This window comes from Cydia strobilella, chromosome 2 (genome assembly GCF_947568885.1).
Source record: "Cydia strobilella chromosome 2, ilCydStro3.1, whole genome shotgun sequence".
NCBI classification, from domain to species: domain Eukaryota; kingdom Metazoa; phylum Arthropoda; class Insecta; order Lepidoptera; family Tortricidae; genus Cydia; species Cydia strobilella.
In genome coordinates this window covers 5,996,054-6,010,869 of record NC_086042.1, presented here as the reverse complement: position 1 = coordinate 6,010,869, position 14,816 = coordinate 5,996,054, and the positions used below count along the sequence as shown (strand labels likewise).

General features: G+C 37.4%; 1 protein-coding gene across 1 annotated transcript; it reads left to right on the top strand.

Moving 5' to 3' along the window:
* The first annotated feature begins 3,070 nt into the window (after nt 1–3,070).
* LOC134751394 (protein artichoke) lies at nt 3,071–13,378 on the top strand. Its single transcript, XM_063686780.1, has 6 exons — nt 3,071–3,328; nt 6,322–6,585; nt 7,323–7,422; nt 8,629–8,918; nt 9,584–9,730; nt 9,860–13,378. Exons 1-6 carry the CDS (start codon nt 3,077–3,079, stop codon nt 12,782–12,784), a joined length of 3,978 nt encoding a protein of 1,325 aa, XP_063542850.1. The 5' UTR covers nt 3,071–3,076; the 3' UTR covers nt 12,785–13,378.
* Nucleotides 13,379–14,816: the final 1,438 nt, after the last annotated feature.

The following is a 14,816-nucleotide window of genomic DNA, read 5'->3' as shown; positions in this document are numbered from 1 at the left end:
TTTTATTACGGCTAGTGATTGGCTGTTTAAAATAAGTTACGTATTTAAACAAATTACAGCAGAAAGTTTAATAAAGACTGACAAACAATAATGAAGTTAGCAAATTTTAACACAAAATGTTTAACAAAAAAGAAAGACTAATCTGTATATATTTAGTGCTCAGTAGTTGCGATGTAGCGACGCCCTGGAAATTTGTTTCGTGTCTCTGCTCTGAATTATCGCCTTTGTTTGATATTGCCTTTGTTTGATTTGATATTGATTTGGAGCTACGTTATACTACATGTTTCTAACAAATTTAATGTGCAGCTAAATAAAATGTAAAACTACCTACCTAAGGTAAAATGACACACTTTCAGAGCATGGGAAATGACAAAACGTTTCGTGCCTGCAATACGGCCACTTGGGCACCAAAATTTTTAAAGGAAACTTTATTATTTTTAATTAAGATTGAATCTCTAAAAATCATAAATTTTGAGATGTGGCCGTATTGCAGGCAGGTGGCAAAAATATTAGTAGGTATCTACATCATTTTCCACCTCGTGATATATACGAAATCCGGAGGATTTATTTTAAAGGAAACATTTTTGGTTGTTTCAATACTACCAACTTTCTAGGATATTATAAAAGATAATTCAAGCGATTCAAACGCAATGATGACGGGCAAAGTTCAGAACAACCCATCTACTCGTAGTTTTAGCTCCGTGCGCTCAACTTTACACATAAATCTAGCTACCATATTAAACCCATTTGGTATTCCTCGATACTTTCTACCGAGCACGAACGACACTAAAGCAAAATTTTCTCATATTTCTATGCTGTTGAGACTTTCATCCGTTATGTTTTACAAGTTTTTAACTATCAGGAACACGGGGCCTTTTGAACTTAGTTGAAGTAGCTCTGCTGGTAAGACTAAAATAAAGGCGGAAAAAATTGTGTAAGCAAGTTAAGAGTCCCCGGCAAGCTCGGCCGAATTTCACCTTCCCATACAAACGGAGCTTCTTTCTCATTTTAAAACTACGTGTTGGATTGTAATGAACCTTTGCACATACAATGACATGAGGTATATCCAGGTCTGTAATTAGTTTATATAGCTCCAGTTTATAAAACAAACGAAATAGAACAAAAACAAGTTTTGTACGAAAAACTTAAATTCGCTGTATTATTTTTAACTATGGTATCTGAAGCTACATTATTATAATTACAGACCCTATATACCTTATCCTATTGTAAATATAAAGTTTCAGTGCAAACTAGCTACTCGTTTTAAAATGAGAGCGTAACTACCTTTGTATGGAGAACCGAGCTTTCCGGGGACCCTTAAGCAGTATATTACCTAAAACGTCGCTTTGCGTATTAATTTATGTATGAGATTCTTGGCAAGTTAAGTAAGGAAAGTCTTGTTAAGAATGCCGCACTTTCAAACTGTTCAGAAAATGCATCTTTACCGGTAAAACGGGGTCATTATAGAATAGTTAACAGCGTGAAGACTTATTTAACAATCATAATCGTTACATCAAGGAATTATCAATGCTACAGTTGCGCTTATAGTTTCTAAAATACCAATACCAGGTTACTGTAATTGGGTACATTATAGGTGTGTTCTCTATGCAAGTTCGCAAACATTGATTATTAGATATCATATGGTCAAATACAAATTTTATTTGCCAGAATACAGTTGTACTATGTACTCGACTCACAATTGCTCAGGCAAATATTACAGTCTACCATGTCATGCAATCGAAAAAATAATTAATTAATTATTATGATATTGTTATTCAAATTTGTCAACACAGTCATAACTAGGTAATTAAGAATTTGTAAGCTTTAGATCGTAAATTTTACGCGATGGCTGCTAGCTAGTTATTACAAAAGTTTTTATTAAGACAAGATAAATTCACCTTGAGAGCTTGTCTCAAATTACATCAATCATGAAATTCATGAAACTTCGATCCAAATAAGCTGAAGTTAAAGCGACGTTTGAAACAAACAATGGTACCCTCGTAAATTCTGCTTACTAGTCTTACTACGTCTTTGTTTACGAGTTGTTCCTTGGTCTCAGCCCGTTTAAAGGTTTGGTATATCTCACAGGTCAAGCCATAATGAACTCTTTGCTGATATGATAAGAAGTTTCATATCAGAATAGCATAAATTTGTGGACCTGTATGTTTGTATTGGCTTTTGAGGTCCCGTTTATGGTAATGAATACCGATTGCGAACAGTTGGTGTAACAATCTTGGAACTCAAGGCACTGATAAATCATTGAATAGCGTTCGTACACTTTGTACTGCGAAATATATGTATATGGATTTGTCCTAAGCAGTCTTAAATAACTAAAAATGTCTCTTCCTGAATAAAATATAGTTACATAGGTACTACCGTTATAAAAAGGATAATGTATACATATAGGCTAACAAAAATCATTTTCTCATAAAAAAGATACATGAAGACAGTCAAAAAGGCCCCTAACGAGTGGTAGAAACGTTAACAGACTAACACGCATATTAAAACATCTAGGGTTATAATAACACAATTATTTTCTGCATATCAACAAAGTATGTAGTTGCGGATTCACCGGATACGATACAATTCAGCTTGAACTCCTCCTCCATAAAGGAGGATATTATAGGTATACATAATATATTATATTAGTATACCTATAATATATGGTATTTAGTCTACTTAGATTAAATATTATACGACAACTACCTACTCATTTATAAAGGAAAAGAGCATTCCAGAACATCAAACATAAAGTCTGTCAAGAATTCTACGAGTAAATGTATTGTTTGAAAAACATGCAGGTGTCATACTCGTAGTTCGCTTTATGGTGATTGTTTGCGATGTATAAACATTTTATAGAGGACGGAAACACGTGAGTTAGCCCTTGAAAGGGCCACTCGTAAATGTTACGTGTTTTGAAATATCTCACTCGGGTAGGGTTCATAACATACGAGTAGTATGACATACCCTGGGTAGGATTTTTTAGCATTTGTGCCGAACCGAACGTTAAGTACTTGTCGTAAATTCTGATGACGTTCGAAATTTAAATTAACATGTCTTTTGTTACCAGATCACGATGTGGAAGTTACTACTCGCGCTGATGCCCCTTGTGGTCGCGAAGCACCCGTGGTACCCGTGCTCGGAGCTCCACGATGATGTGCGCTACCCCTGCCGTTGCGCGGTGAAGGTGGATAGAAGCCTGCAGCTCACCATCCATATGGATTGCGACCGAGTGGTCTTTGGGGGCGACTTCCCGCCCTTGCCGTATGCGGCGCCCATAGTCTCGTTTAGGCAAAGGCATGCTGGACATCAGACGCTACCTACACAGGTATTGACTAAGATTATTTTTTCTAAATGCTAATAGTGTATCCCGTATTTAATTGCCTTTGAGAAACATCTGGCCAGTTGATTCGCTTAAGCTGTCTCGCTAGCTTCAACTAGCACAGGCCGCGTAGCCAAGATGCCAATCGCTTACGCTCCGTAGCGATCGAAACGCAACTGTCACTGTCACACTAATATGGAAGAGTTATAGAGAGATACAACGCATTTCGTTGTCGAAGCGATAGCGATTGTCAACTTGGCTAAGCCGGCTGGTATGTTGCTATTATGTACCTGGAGCTGGACTGGTATCTTTGTGTTTGCGTACGGCAGACATTAAAAAGCCAATGTAGTCTCTTTTTAACTTGGCGATCTTGAGATACAGGTAGGTTTACAATGGATATACAAAAGGATTTTTTTATTTATTTACCCTAAATTATTGAATTTATTTGAAAATAAAGACAAAGTATTTATTTCCATTTATAACAAATTTATTTATGTATACTAATAAATACACACTTTTATTTTCTTGTTATATGTGTATTGTAAGAATATTTTTTTCAATGCCTCACAAAAACTGAGTCATATTTTATTGAACAGGTGAGAGTAGATTCTGTATACATTTATCTCTTTGTATGTAAATATGCAAATTTGCATAGCAGTAATAACTACTTTATCAATCCTCAATTTCAGTTTACGCGGAAATCAATATAGTCCATTTTATTGTTTCATGTTATAAATTTCAGCATTGTCAGCTACGAGTAGTTTGATTAAAACATATACTTACGTGTTAAAACGTCCGCAGTTTTCTATTCCTGCACGCAATTGTTCATGATCTGATAACCACATAGAATCAATAGGAACGCGAACAGCTTCTCCATATTAACACTCATTACTGGTTATTTAGGAGACAGTTAAAATGTTTTTTAAGCAGAAAACTTAAGACATACCATTGTTTGTTTGTAGACGTGGACAAAATATAATCTGGGATATTAATATCCAGAGAGCAAAATGAGGACTACGTTTGTATGGTGAAGCGGTCGTCCCCTTTCCTCTTTAATAATGAGGAGTGACATATTTCTCTTAATGGGATTTAAAAAAAAAAAACGACTGGACTTCGTGGTTCCAATACGTTTAAAGTTCAACAACGTTCAATAAGAGTTTTTAATGATTCACGGTTAGTTCACGCAAAGATAGATATAACTCCGTTGGTCACGGTCTATATCCCGGTCAATATAAGTCTAGTTCAACAACGTTCGTTTACAAAAACTTTACTAGGTTTTCATGTGACACAGCTGTGCAGTCCAATACATGACTCCAATCCGAAATAGACGAACATTTAACCGATACCAATCTATATATGCGGTTTTAGACAATTTCGTTTTGGCAAATACGATTAGCTGTGTTACCTGTTACACAGTTTGCTTTGTCGGTTGCGGTTGTTTGTTGAGTAAGATTGTTTGTATTTAACCGTTTGAAATTGAACTAGTTTATAAATCAATATTATACAGTCGTTCTATCGTTATCTATCTACTTTAAAGTCTACCTGTGTATTAAATCAAGCATGAGCGTCGATGAACCTAAAGTTATGGAGAGTCGTGCCAACACTTCCTTTTCAGCCCAATTCTATTAATCTAAACTACTCGTCTCGATTGTCCAACTAACTTGAGTACAGCTAGTTCGAAGCACTAAGATTTGGTACTTGGCATCGTGTTTGGACGTCAGCCCAGGAGTTCTCAAACTTGTGATCTCGAATACGTTATCTAACTGACACTCCACTTCGCACTTGCCGCTAACTAAACCACAAGCAACGCAATTGTATGGCCGGCTTTATGCCCATAGAGGCGACAGCGCTTTACGTAGACAATGCAGGGTGCACGAAGTGGAGAACTTCTGCCTTTTCTGTACTATAAGGTTAAGTGCAGACCACCGCCGCGCGCCGCCTGTTTCCGAGATTGAACAATAGACAGTTACCAACCTACTACGAGACACCGTCAACTCCACGTTATTTCAAAGCAATACATTTCAGCAAATTGTTTATTTTTAGGCATTTCAATAGATTACTTCCTAAATTATTCCGAAAAACTTTATTTAGGCCAGGATTACACTTGTAAGTTTTACTTACGTAAGTAGGGACACAGCTATACTACAGAATGAGATATGAATATCGTTATCTCATTCTAGCAAATGGCTTTGTCCCTACTTACGTAAGTAAAACTTACAAGTGTAATCCTGGCCTTAGGTTAGGATCTAAAAAGCCCTTACTGTACTGTCATCCATTGAAATGTGACCTTTTCAACCAAAAGGTTGTCTTCAAATTGAAACTATATGGAAATGCTCATCCTCACTTCTTAGACACATGGCACACCATGAATAAGCGGGCATCTCGCTCGATTCTTCCCAGAACGTACAGAATGTGGAATGAGTTGCCTCCTGAGGTATTTCCTTTGTGCTACGACATGGGATTCTTCAAGAAGCGGGTATTTAGGGTTCTCAAGGGTCGGCAATGCTTAAGTGGCTCCTGTGATGTTGCTTACGTCCATGGGCGACGATGACTGCTTCCCATCAGGCGGCTCGCCTGCTCGTTTGCTATCACATAAAAAAAAATTGCGCCTTATTGACAACCCTTTCGGTTGATAAGTACCCTTTTGGTTGAGAATGGCACAAATGATTGTTATTCTTGGTAAACTTTTTATATTTACGTATTTGAGTGTCTTAGAGCCCATATCATTTTAGGTTTAAAGAACTTTATTTCTCAAAGAAATTTACATTTCGCTTAATGAGAAAAAATTACATAAAATACAAGTGTATATATCTTGAATTACAAGAGCATCAAAAGAGCAGTTTACATTAAATGTAGGTACTTACTAGAAAATAAAAATAAAATATATAAATAAATTTTAATGAAATGTATAGGTCCAGTCCTGTATATATACTGTGTATGTACAGTCTTGTTTTTGATAAAATAGCATACTTTTAGCAATTTATGTATTTTAATTTCAGATATTTTCATCGTACGGTCTGCCTCTAAAGGAACTGGACTTCTCCCACAACAGCTTGCGGCGGTTGCCCGACCGTCTTCTCGTGGGGGTCCGCGGCAACCTCACCAAGCTGGCGCTAGCTGACAACCTCCTCGGCGACAACCTTAACCCTATATTCTCGACTACTGAGCTTCACAACTTGCCCGCTTTAGAAGAGCTGGATTTAAGCGGGAATAGCATTAGAGGCTTAGAGGAGGGTCTACTGATTGGATGTGACCTGTTAAAGGCAAGTTACTTGTTTGTGCTATTAAATATTTCAATGACAGGCAGGTAATTAACCTACATTATTTTATAAAATTGTAAATGCATTTACGCGCGAATTACAAGGTACAACAATACTTATGCTCGCTTTGTGTGTTCTAAGTACGTTTTATGTATTCATACAGTAGGTATGTATGCAGTGGTCAACTATTGCTGCTGGTGACTGTCCCTACATAGAATATAATGTTAGTAAAAATATCCTTTTAACATTTTTACTAATACAGACTACTATACCTTATATAGGTAGGTACCTAATTCAGTAGTAGTAATATTAAGGAAGTAATAAGCTAATTCTCGTAGTAATAAAATAAAAATAAAATTAAAACGATTAAAGTTGTAATCGTTAAGAACAAATCGTCGTTGTTTAACAAATATAAAAAAAAACTCTTTTTTCTTTATACTGATATCGAATGGTACCTCACTCCATGAGTACAATCATATCAACAACGTTTTTTTAGATAACACTACAAATATTCAACATATTAAGAACCTTTCTCTCTATCACCTACATTCGTTGTATTGTTATGTTATTCAACGTTAGTTTCTTTAAATGTTACATTTGCGGAATAATCTCAAGCCCGTTATAAAATTTTGATTTTATATATTTTAATACATAAAGCTTTGTTTTTTTTATCTACATATATATTTATAGAGTGATTATCAGTAAAAGCTATTCTATTTATTACGCTTATCTATTTCTAGGTATTACGTATGGATCGAAACAATATGAACACTGTGCCATCGTCCTCGCTCAACGGGCCGCGGTCGCTCAGAGTGCTGTCGCTGAGGGAAAATAAAATCGGTACGTCCCACAGACCACTTTCTAGATGAAGTTTATAAATAATGAGATACGATTTTTGTTTGATACATTGCGGCATTTGATCAATCATTGAATTCGTTGCACACTTACCTAGTCGGCAATGTATATTTCAATGATAAGATGCGAGTTTTTGAAAGGTCTGATAATGTGGAGCGCTTTTTAAGACGCCTCGTGCTTACCACGCGTTGTTATACTTATTAGCCTGGCAAACCAATTTTATCAAGTTGGTTTGCCAAATTATCGCAGTTCAGTCGCTCCGGTCGGCCTTTAAGTATGACAGCGCTATGCACGTAGAAATCGATGTCCCGCTCGTATATCGGAGCGGCGTGCGAATCCGTATCCAATGTGAAGATAGCCTATAACTATGACAGTGCGACCGATTAATTCAGTTACGATTTACGATCTGTGCGGGTTAACTTAATACGGAGGCAACAATGTATATGGTTTATGGTTTAAGAATTTATTTCTCCAAAATAATATTACAATTCACTTATATAGAGAAATGCAAACAAACATTATGTACATTATTTACAGAGTGCACGAGTAGCATAAAATATATTCTAAAACAGAACAATGTAAATGTAAAAGCCTTACAGTTATTTGGGATACAATACGACTCGCAGCGATATTAAGAGTTTGAGTGTTTGCTGATAGGTATATCATTGATAATGCGGGTTCTGTAGGAGGCAGTCTATGGTTAGTTCAAATTGCTAAGATAAACAAAGTAGGGGAAACTGCTACCAATACCGTTTCGATTGATAAGTAAATGGGCGGGTTGTCTATTGGGAAATTAAGGACGGCCTTGAGAGTCTCGTGGAAATTAACTGTAACGAAGTATAGGCATATGTACGTACACCATGTGCATTGTATTTAATTGATATTAAAACATTTACCTACCAGTTAAAATTTCGCCTGTGACGGAGGGCTCGTTTTATGCTAAGCAAAAGCTTTAGCCTTACTATCACGAGCTTTCACTGGCATGACACTAAGATATTCGCTAGCGTGTGCGTATATAACTTTTTATGCATCTCTGGCATATTAGTGCGAGCGAGTTATATAGAAAGAAAGTTACGAAGACGTTAGCGAATATGTCAGTGTCAGGTCAGTGACAAGCTCGTAGTAGCCGTACTTATCATTTTTTGATACATTTCCTGTGAATTTACTTCTTTTACATTATTCTCATTTCAGCTCTCATTCGACAAGGATCATTCTTCTCTCAAAAGACATTGGAAGAAATAGATTTGCACGGCAACATGATCTCGGCGATCGAAGGCGGGGCCTTTGCCGGCTTGGGCCAGCTCCAGACTCTCGACCTGGGCAGGAATAGACTGTCCAAGTTCAACAGCGATGTTTTCCAGGGCACGGAAAATTTGGAAAAGCTAGATCTCTCTGAGAACTTCATCACTGACTTCCCTACGGTGGCTCTCAAATCTTTCGCCGCTCTTAAGCATTTGAATCTCTCCAGCAATATGATTACGGTAAGTTTACAAGTTCGTTGATTTGATTTCGCTAACGGAAATCAGGATGGCAATTAAAACGTGATATAACATTTTATTCCATCGACAGTAATTGTCAAAGCGTCTTGTTAAATTTGCTAACGCTTATTGAATTAATAAACGTCCCAAAATTTCATCAGCAAATTAGCGAAAACCCGACCGTTCAATGGAGTAAAATTGAATTTTTGACATAAAAACTTTGACAAGGGACTTTGATTGAGTAAGTGACACAAATGACAAACACGTGACAAGCCTTTCAAAAACTTGGGCGATGTCCCTATATTTCACAATATAGAGTTAAGAAATATTATAGACTCAATCCGGCGAACATCGTACCGCCGTATCGTCAATGAATGTCATAATTTTCGAAATCCACATCCACAACGTAGAAATCGTAGAATCCATGATAACTTTCACGAAAAAGTACCCACGTGCCAACCATATTTCTTTTACCATATTTTTAGTCATTTTCCCCAAAACTTTAGCAGCTATTCTGCTAATTGAGTTACACGAATCCAACAAACCCAATATCATTAAAATCGGTCCACACGACCGATAACCCGACTTTGCCGCCGATAAACAGATGCGATTATAGAAGTACTTATAGATTAAGATTATAGATATTAACCACGGATGAAATGTTTCAGAATATCGATAGCAGTCACTTGAACGCGTTGGTTTCCCTTCAAGTCCTGGACCTGAGCCGCAACAACCTCGTCAAGCTGATGCCGGGAACTTTCGTGGGCCTTACGGAACTGCGCTACTTGGATGTTGGAGTTAATTCATTACGAACAGTACGTGTGCAATCTAGTAAACATTATAAAGATATATAACAAAAAATGCATATGTCTAAGTAGTTAAAAGAGTGTGTTTCAATTCATTTTTAAATATTCTACTTACCAAAGTCCTTTATCTGCATTCAGGTGGAAGACGACGCATTTGACGGACTGACCAGTCTGGACACGCTACTGCTACGAGACAACAACATCTTGCTGATTCCGGCGACGGCGCTCTCCCGCCTGCCTAACCTCGTGTCCGTGCACTTGGGCTTTAACCGTGTCACTGCGCTCTCTAGCGACATCCTTCGTGCAGTGTCCGACAGAATTACTTCCCTAGTCCTTTCCCGAAATGTCATAAGGGAATTACCGACGGCGGCCTTCAATCATTTCAAAATGCTAAAGCGATTAGATCTCTCCGGAAACTTATTAAATTCTATCTCGGCCGATGTCTTTAGCGGGCTAGAAGCCTCGCTCGAATTTTTGAGTCTCAGCCAAAATAGAATATTGGGATTCACAGGCCAGCAGCTTCAGTTTATTAACTTATGGTTTTTAGACATATCTGACAACCAGCTTTCGGAAATACCCGTGAACGCTTTTGACTCTATTCCTAGTTTAACACACTTGAATATTAGTCGCAACGACCATATAAGCGTTCTACCGCAAAATGTCTTCAAACAAAATCCAGCATTACTCAGCGTCGACTTAAGTTATATGGGTCTGAAAGCGCTTCCCGTAAAATTATTTTCAAACAATGTGAATTTAGAGCGCATTTATTTATCAAACAATCTTTTACAAGAAGTCTCGGAAAACACTTTCAAGAATCTTAAAAATTTAACTCACTTGGATTTGTCGTACAATAACATTGTAAACATAAGGACTCCTGCCTTTGTTAACATCATGTCCATACAGTATTTGTCTCTAAAGGGTAATCAGTTGAACGCATTTAAAGGAGAATTCTTTAACACAGGAACGAGTTTAGAAGTTATAGATCTCTCCGAAAACCAGCTTAGCTATTTATTTCCGTCCTCATTTAAAATACACCCCCGTCTGAGAGAAATTATATTAACGGACAATAAATTCAATTTCTTCCCATCCGAACTTATTAGCACTTTACAGTATTTAGAATTTGTAGATTTATCTGGAAACGCACTAAAGAATGTCGATGAACTTGATTTCGCTCGGCTCCCTAAGCTGAGAACAATATTGCTCGCTCGAAACGAACTTGAAACAATTAGTGAAATGGCATTCCATAACTCTAGCCAAATACAACTGTTGGACCTGTCCAATAACAAAATAGATCGCTTGGGAGACAGGCTATTTGAAGGACTGATTCGGTTGGAGAATTTGAATTTAGAAGGCAATCAACTTTCTGAATTACCAGACAATATTTTCGATAGATCGCGGTTAAACATGCTCGAGAAAATTTCTTTAAGTAATAATTTATTCGAACACGCTCCTTTGAAATCATTACAAAAACAATATTTCTTTGTGTCGTCTGTAGACTTGTCCCATAATCAAATTGTAGATATACCAGCAGAAGATAGCGTCTTGGTCAATATTAAGAAATTGGATCTCTCATTTAACCCGCTGTCAGATAAAGCAATTAAAAATGTGATTACGGAACCTAAAACAGTTCGAGACCTTAACTTGGCTGGTACTGGAATACAATCTGTATATCAACTTGAAACACCTTTCTTATATAACTTAAATTTGTCATACAATAATATTACACGGCTCACTGACAAAACATTTAGTAGGACAACGTTATTAGAATCGTTAGATTTATCTAACAACCAGATTGTGGATGTTTCTGGAGCACTTGCTATTTCTTGGCCTAAACTAAAAAATCTCCAGCGCCTGAATATTTCTAGCAACCCGATAGCGATACTTGTTGATGGAAACTTTGAAGGTCTATCTTCACTGCGGGTACTTGATATGCGATATCTAGACGAATGTACGAGGATTGAGAAAAACGCATTCAGGCCACTTCCTAATTTAGTTCAACTGAGGGCTTATGGATTCCCTAGATTAGGTTACTTCGATGTTCAAGGCACTTTGCAACATTTATTGGCCTTGGAAAAATTGGACGTTGAAGTTAAGGATACAACAATTGGTGCAGATCAACTGCACTCGATATTACACCCCAGACTTGAAGAGTTAGGATTAAGAGGCTCGAGGCTTAAGACGGTTTCTTCAGGAGTATTAGCCGGATTAAAGGCTCCTGCAATTACAGTACGTTTCCGGAATACTTCCGTTACTAATTTACCACCAGCGTTGTTATTCCCTTTGCCGCGATCATCTCAAATAACTATCGATGTCGCTGGCAGTCAATTGTCTACTCTGCAACCCCAGCTGCTAGTAGCTCTCGATGATCGTCGAGCCGATTTGTCGATGTTCGGTCTTGACACAAACCCGATTCGTTGCGATTGCAATGCTCGCGCATTACGAAGATGGCTACCAAACGTTGGTATTGAAGACGTCCGATGTGACTCACCAGACTTTTTAAGTGGATTTTTACTCACAGAAATAGGTGACGATGAACTAACTTGTGACGCGAGAAGACGGACAACGTTACAACCATCGTCATCGAGTAGTATTTCCACTACGGCTCCACCTCGCTTAGTTCATCGAACTTCAGCTGAGCCTGATATTATCTGGTCGGTAGCGCCATCTCACGATCGGCCTAAAGTTTCCGGTGAACCGAAAGGAGCACCCGTGGTAGGCGTGGCATCTTCGACTAATGACGATAATCTGATAATAGGTATTGTAGGTGGCGTTGTAGCATTTATCGCGATCTTAATAGTTGTTATTTGTATTGTGCGGTTGCGAATGACAACGACGTCGTACCGCGGTGGGCCGCTAGCCAGCAGCCCGACGGCGGGTGCTCCTCCGCTTTGGGGAGCAGCTTGGCCGGGTTACGCCGCCACATTACCTCCTGCTTCTTTATCTACGGCCACTCTGCCGCACAAGGTACAATCAGGGCCCGGATCTGTCCGATACTTGGCTCCGCCGCCGCCAGCACCCTACTTTATTAGCTTGCCGCCGTACGACGATAAAATTTATCGGTAGAACGATTTGGTAAATAGGTGGTTCTGAACAAAACCTTTTAGTCCTTGTACTATTTAAACTAAAACGTGACTTTATAGCTTAAACTTAGTTTATTATTTATCCTGGCGTTTTAGTTTGAATAATAAGTGGAAAAAAGTTTAAATAAAATTAATATAAATACGTTTTAGTTAAGATGTAGGATTAGCTGATGTAAATAAATATTTAAGGTTAACTTATATTATTTTTGCTCATTGTTTATGTGCTACGTGTATTATTTTTAAGAAAATGTGCATACATAATTTACAAATATCGTTGTAGATATTCTTTATACTAGAATACTAGACTATCTTTATATACCTACGAATTAATATAGAATATTTTATTAGCTCTAATATTTTCTTACTTAAGTAATACTTATTTCGCTTAAGGACTATGAAAGCTCGCAGGCAGGATTTATTAGGGCCTTCTAGTCAGCAGTAAAAGCTTTTCCCGATACCACGCGTGAAAAAAGGAGTGTTTAAAAATAATCTAGGGACTATTTTAGTGGGGTAAATGTGAAATATTCATATACTTTACGTTTATTCTGTACTTGGCTTGGTATGAAATGTATGTTTGGTATGAAATGTTGTATTTATGTAGTAATAAATTATCTAAATATTCCTAAAGGCTTTTATTTAACTTTATTATTTACTTATATATTCACAAGTTATCTCGTATGTCTAAATTAAATAGGCCCTCGTCAAAATCAGCCCAAACATAACTTATATTATAAGCTTTTCTCGCGAACAAACTGAAAACTAATAGTTATCACGAGTTAAATTAACGACCAGCAGCATTCTAACTTAAAAATCTTAATTTAACATGATGTTAATTTCATATCACTCGCAGTATCATAATAGCTTAACATATACTGAAAAATCACTATGAAATCAAGTTGGATTAGTTTCGTAGTTACCCCAATTTAGCTTACATAAGCTAAATTGAGGTAACTACGAAAGCATGATAAGTTTGAAAATGGCAAATATCTACTAAACTAGACACACTTCATAAAGTGAAATAGATAACATACACCAAAGAAAAAGTGACCAAATCCACCGGTGGCCGGTGGTTAGCCGCGTAAGCTGAAAGCGCGGGTTCGTTTCCCGCCTCGACTACCGGTGAGGTTGGCCTCTTTTTCTTTTGTGTATGTTATCTATTTCAGTTTATCCATACTAATATTATAAATGCAAAAGTCTGTCTGTCTGTCTGTGTGTTACCTCTTCACGCTTAAACCGCTGAACCAATTTAGTTAAAATTTGCTATAGAGGTCCCGGGAAAGGACACAGGGTAGTTTTTATCCCAGAAATCATCCTTTAAGGGGGTGAAAATGAAAAGGGGGGTGGAAGTTCGTATGGGGAATCGATAAAATGCAAATTGGATAAAAACATCTCCACGCAGACGAAGATGCGGGCAAAAGCTAGTAATTTATATATAGTAGTGTGACTATTTCATAATATAATTTTATTTAATTTTGTTCCCTAGTTAGACACACTTCCAACTGTAGCAAGAGTAAGTAAGATGCCTTCGCAAACATTGCAGTATGCGTATGAAGTGTTTCTAATTTTATACACATTTCCCATTTTCAAAAATTATCCCGCTTTAAAAGTTACCCCAGTGCACCTAACTCGAATAAAATTAGTTCGATTGCGAGTGCTGATTCCCAGTTCCCAGTCTATACCCCCTCAGGCGGCAAGCTACCTGGAATGGGACGCGCGCGAAAAATTAAAATATTGCTTTGCCGCCCGAGGGGATACTCGTAGAACGAGAATATTTATTTATTTGAATATTTGTACAGTGAACTGACTCTTAATTCCATCGTGTATTGGATTGGATTGTATTACGGCATTCGATTTTACTGCAATAATAAAGTAGGTAAAATGATAAAATCTCTACTATATACTCGATACCTATGTGATGGATGTATTTTAAAATTTTCACATCAAACATTTTCCTTCGAAGCTTTGAGGGGAAAATCTCCAAAGCTTTAATCCTAGGACCTTCCGGTAGCTAAAGG

What these genes read in the sequence shown, in the direction of transcription:
- LOC134751394 (XM_063686780.1), top strand. Translation starts at nt 3,077, where the DNA reads ATGTGGAAGTTACTACTCGCGCTGATGCCCCTTGTGGTCGCGAAGCAC. An exon ending in TTGGATGTGACCTGTTAAAG is followed by an intron (nt 6,586 to 7,322) that starts GCAAGTTACTTG and finishes ATCTATTTCTAG; the next exon opens with GTATTACGTATGGATCGAAA. An exon ending in GCTGAGGGAAAATAAAATCG is followed by an intron (nt 7,423 to 8,628) that starts GTACGTCCCACA and finishes TTCTCATTTCAG; the next exon opens with CTCTCATTCGACAAGGATCA.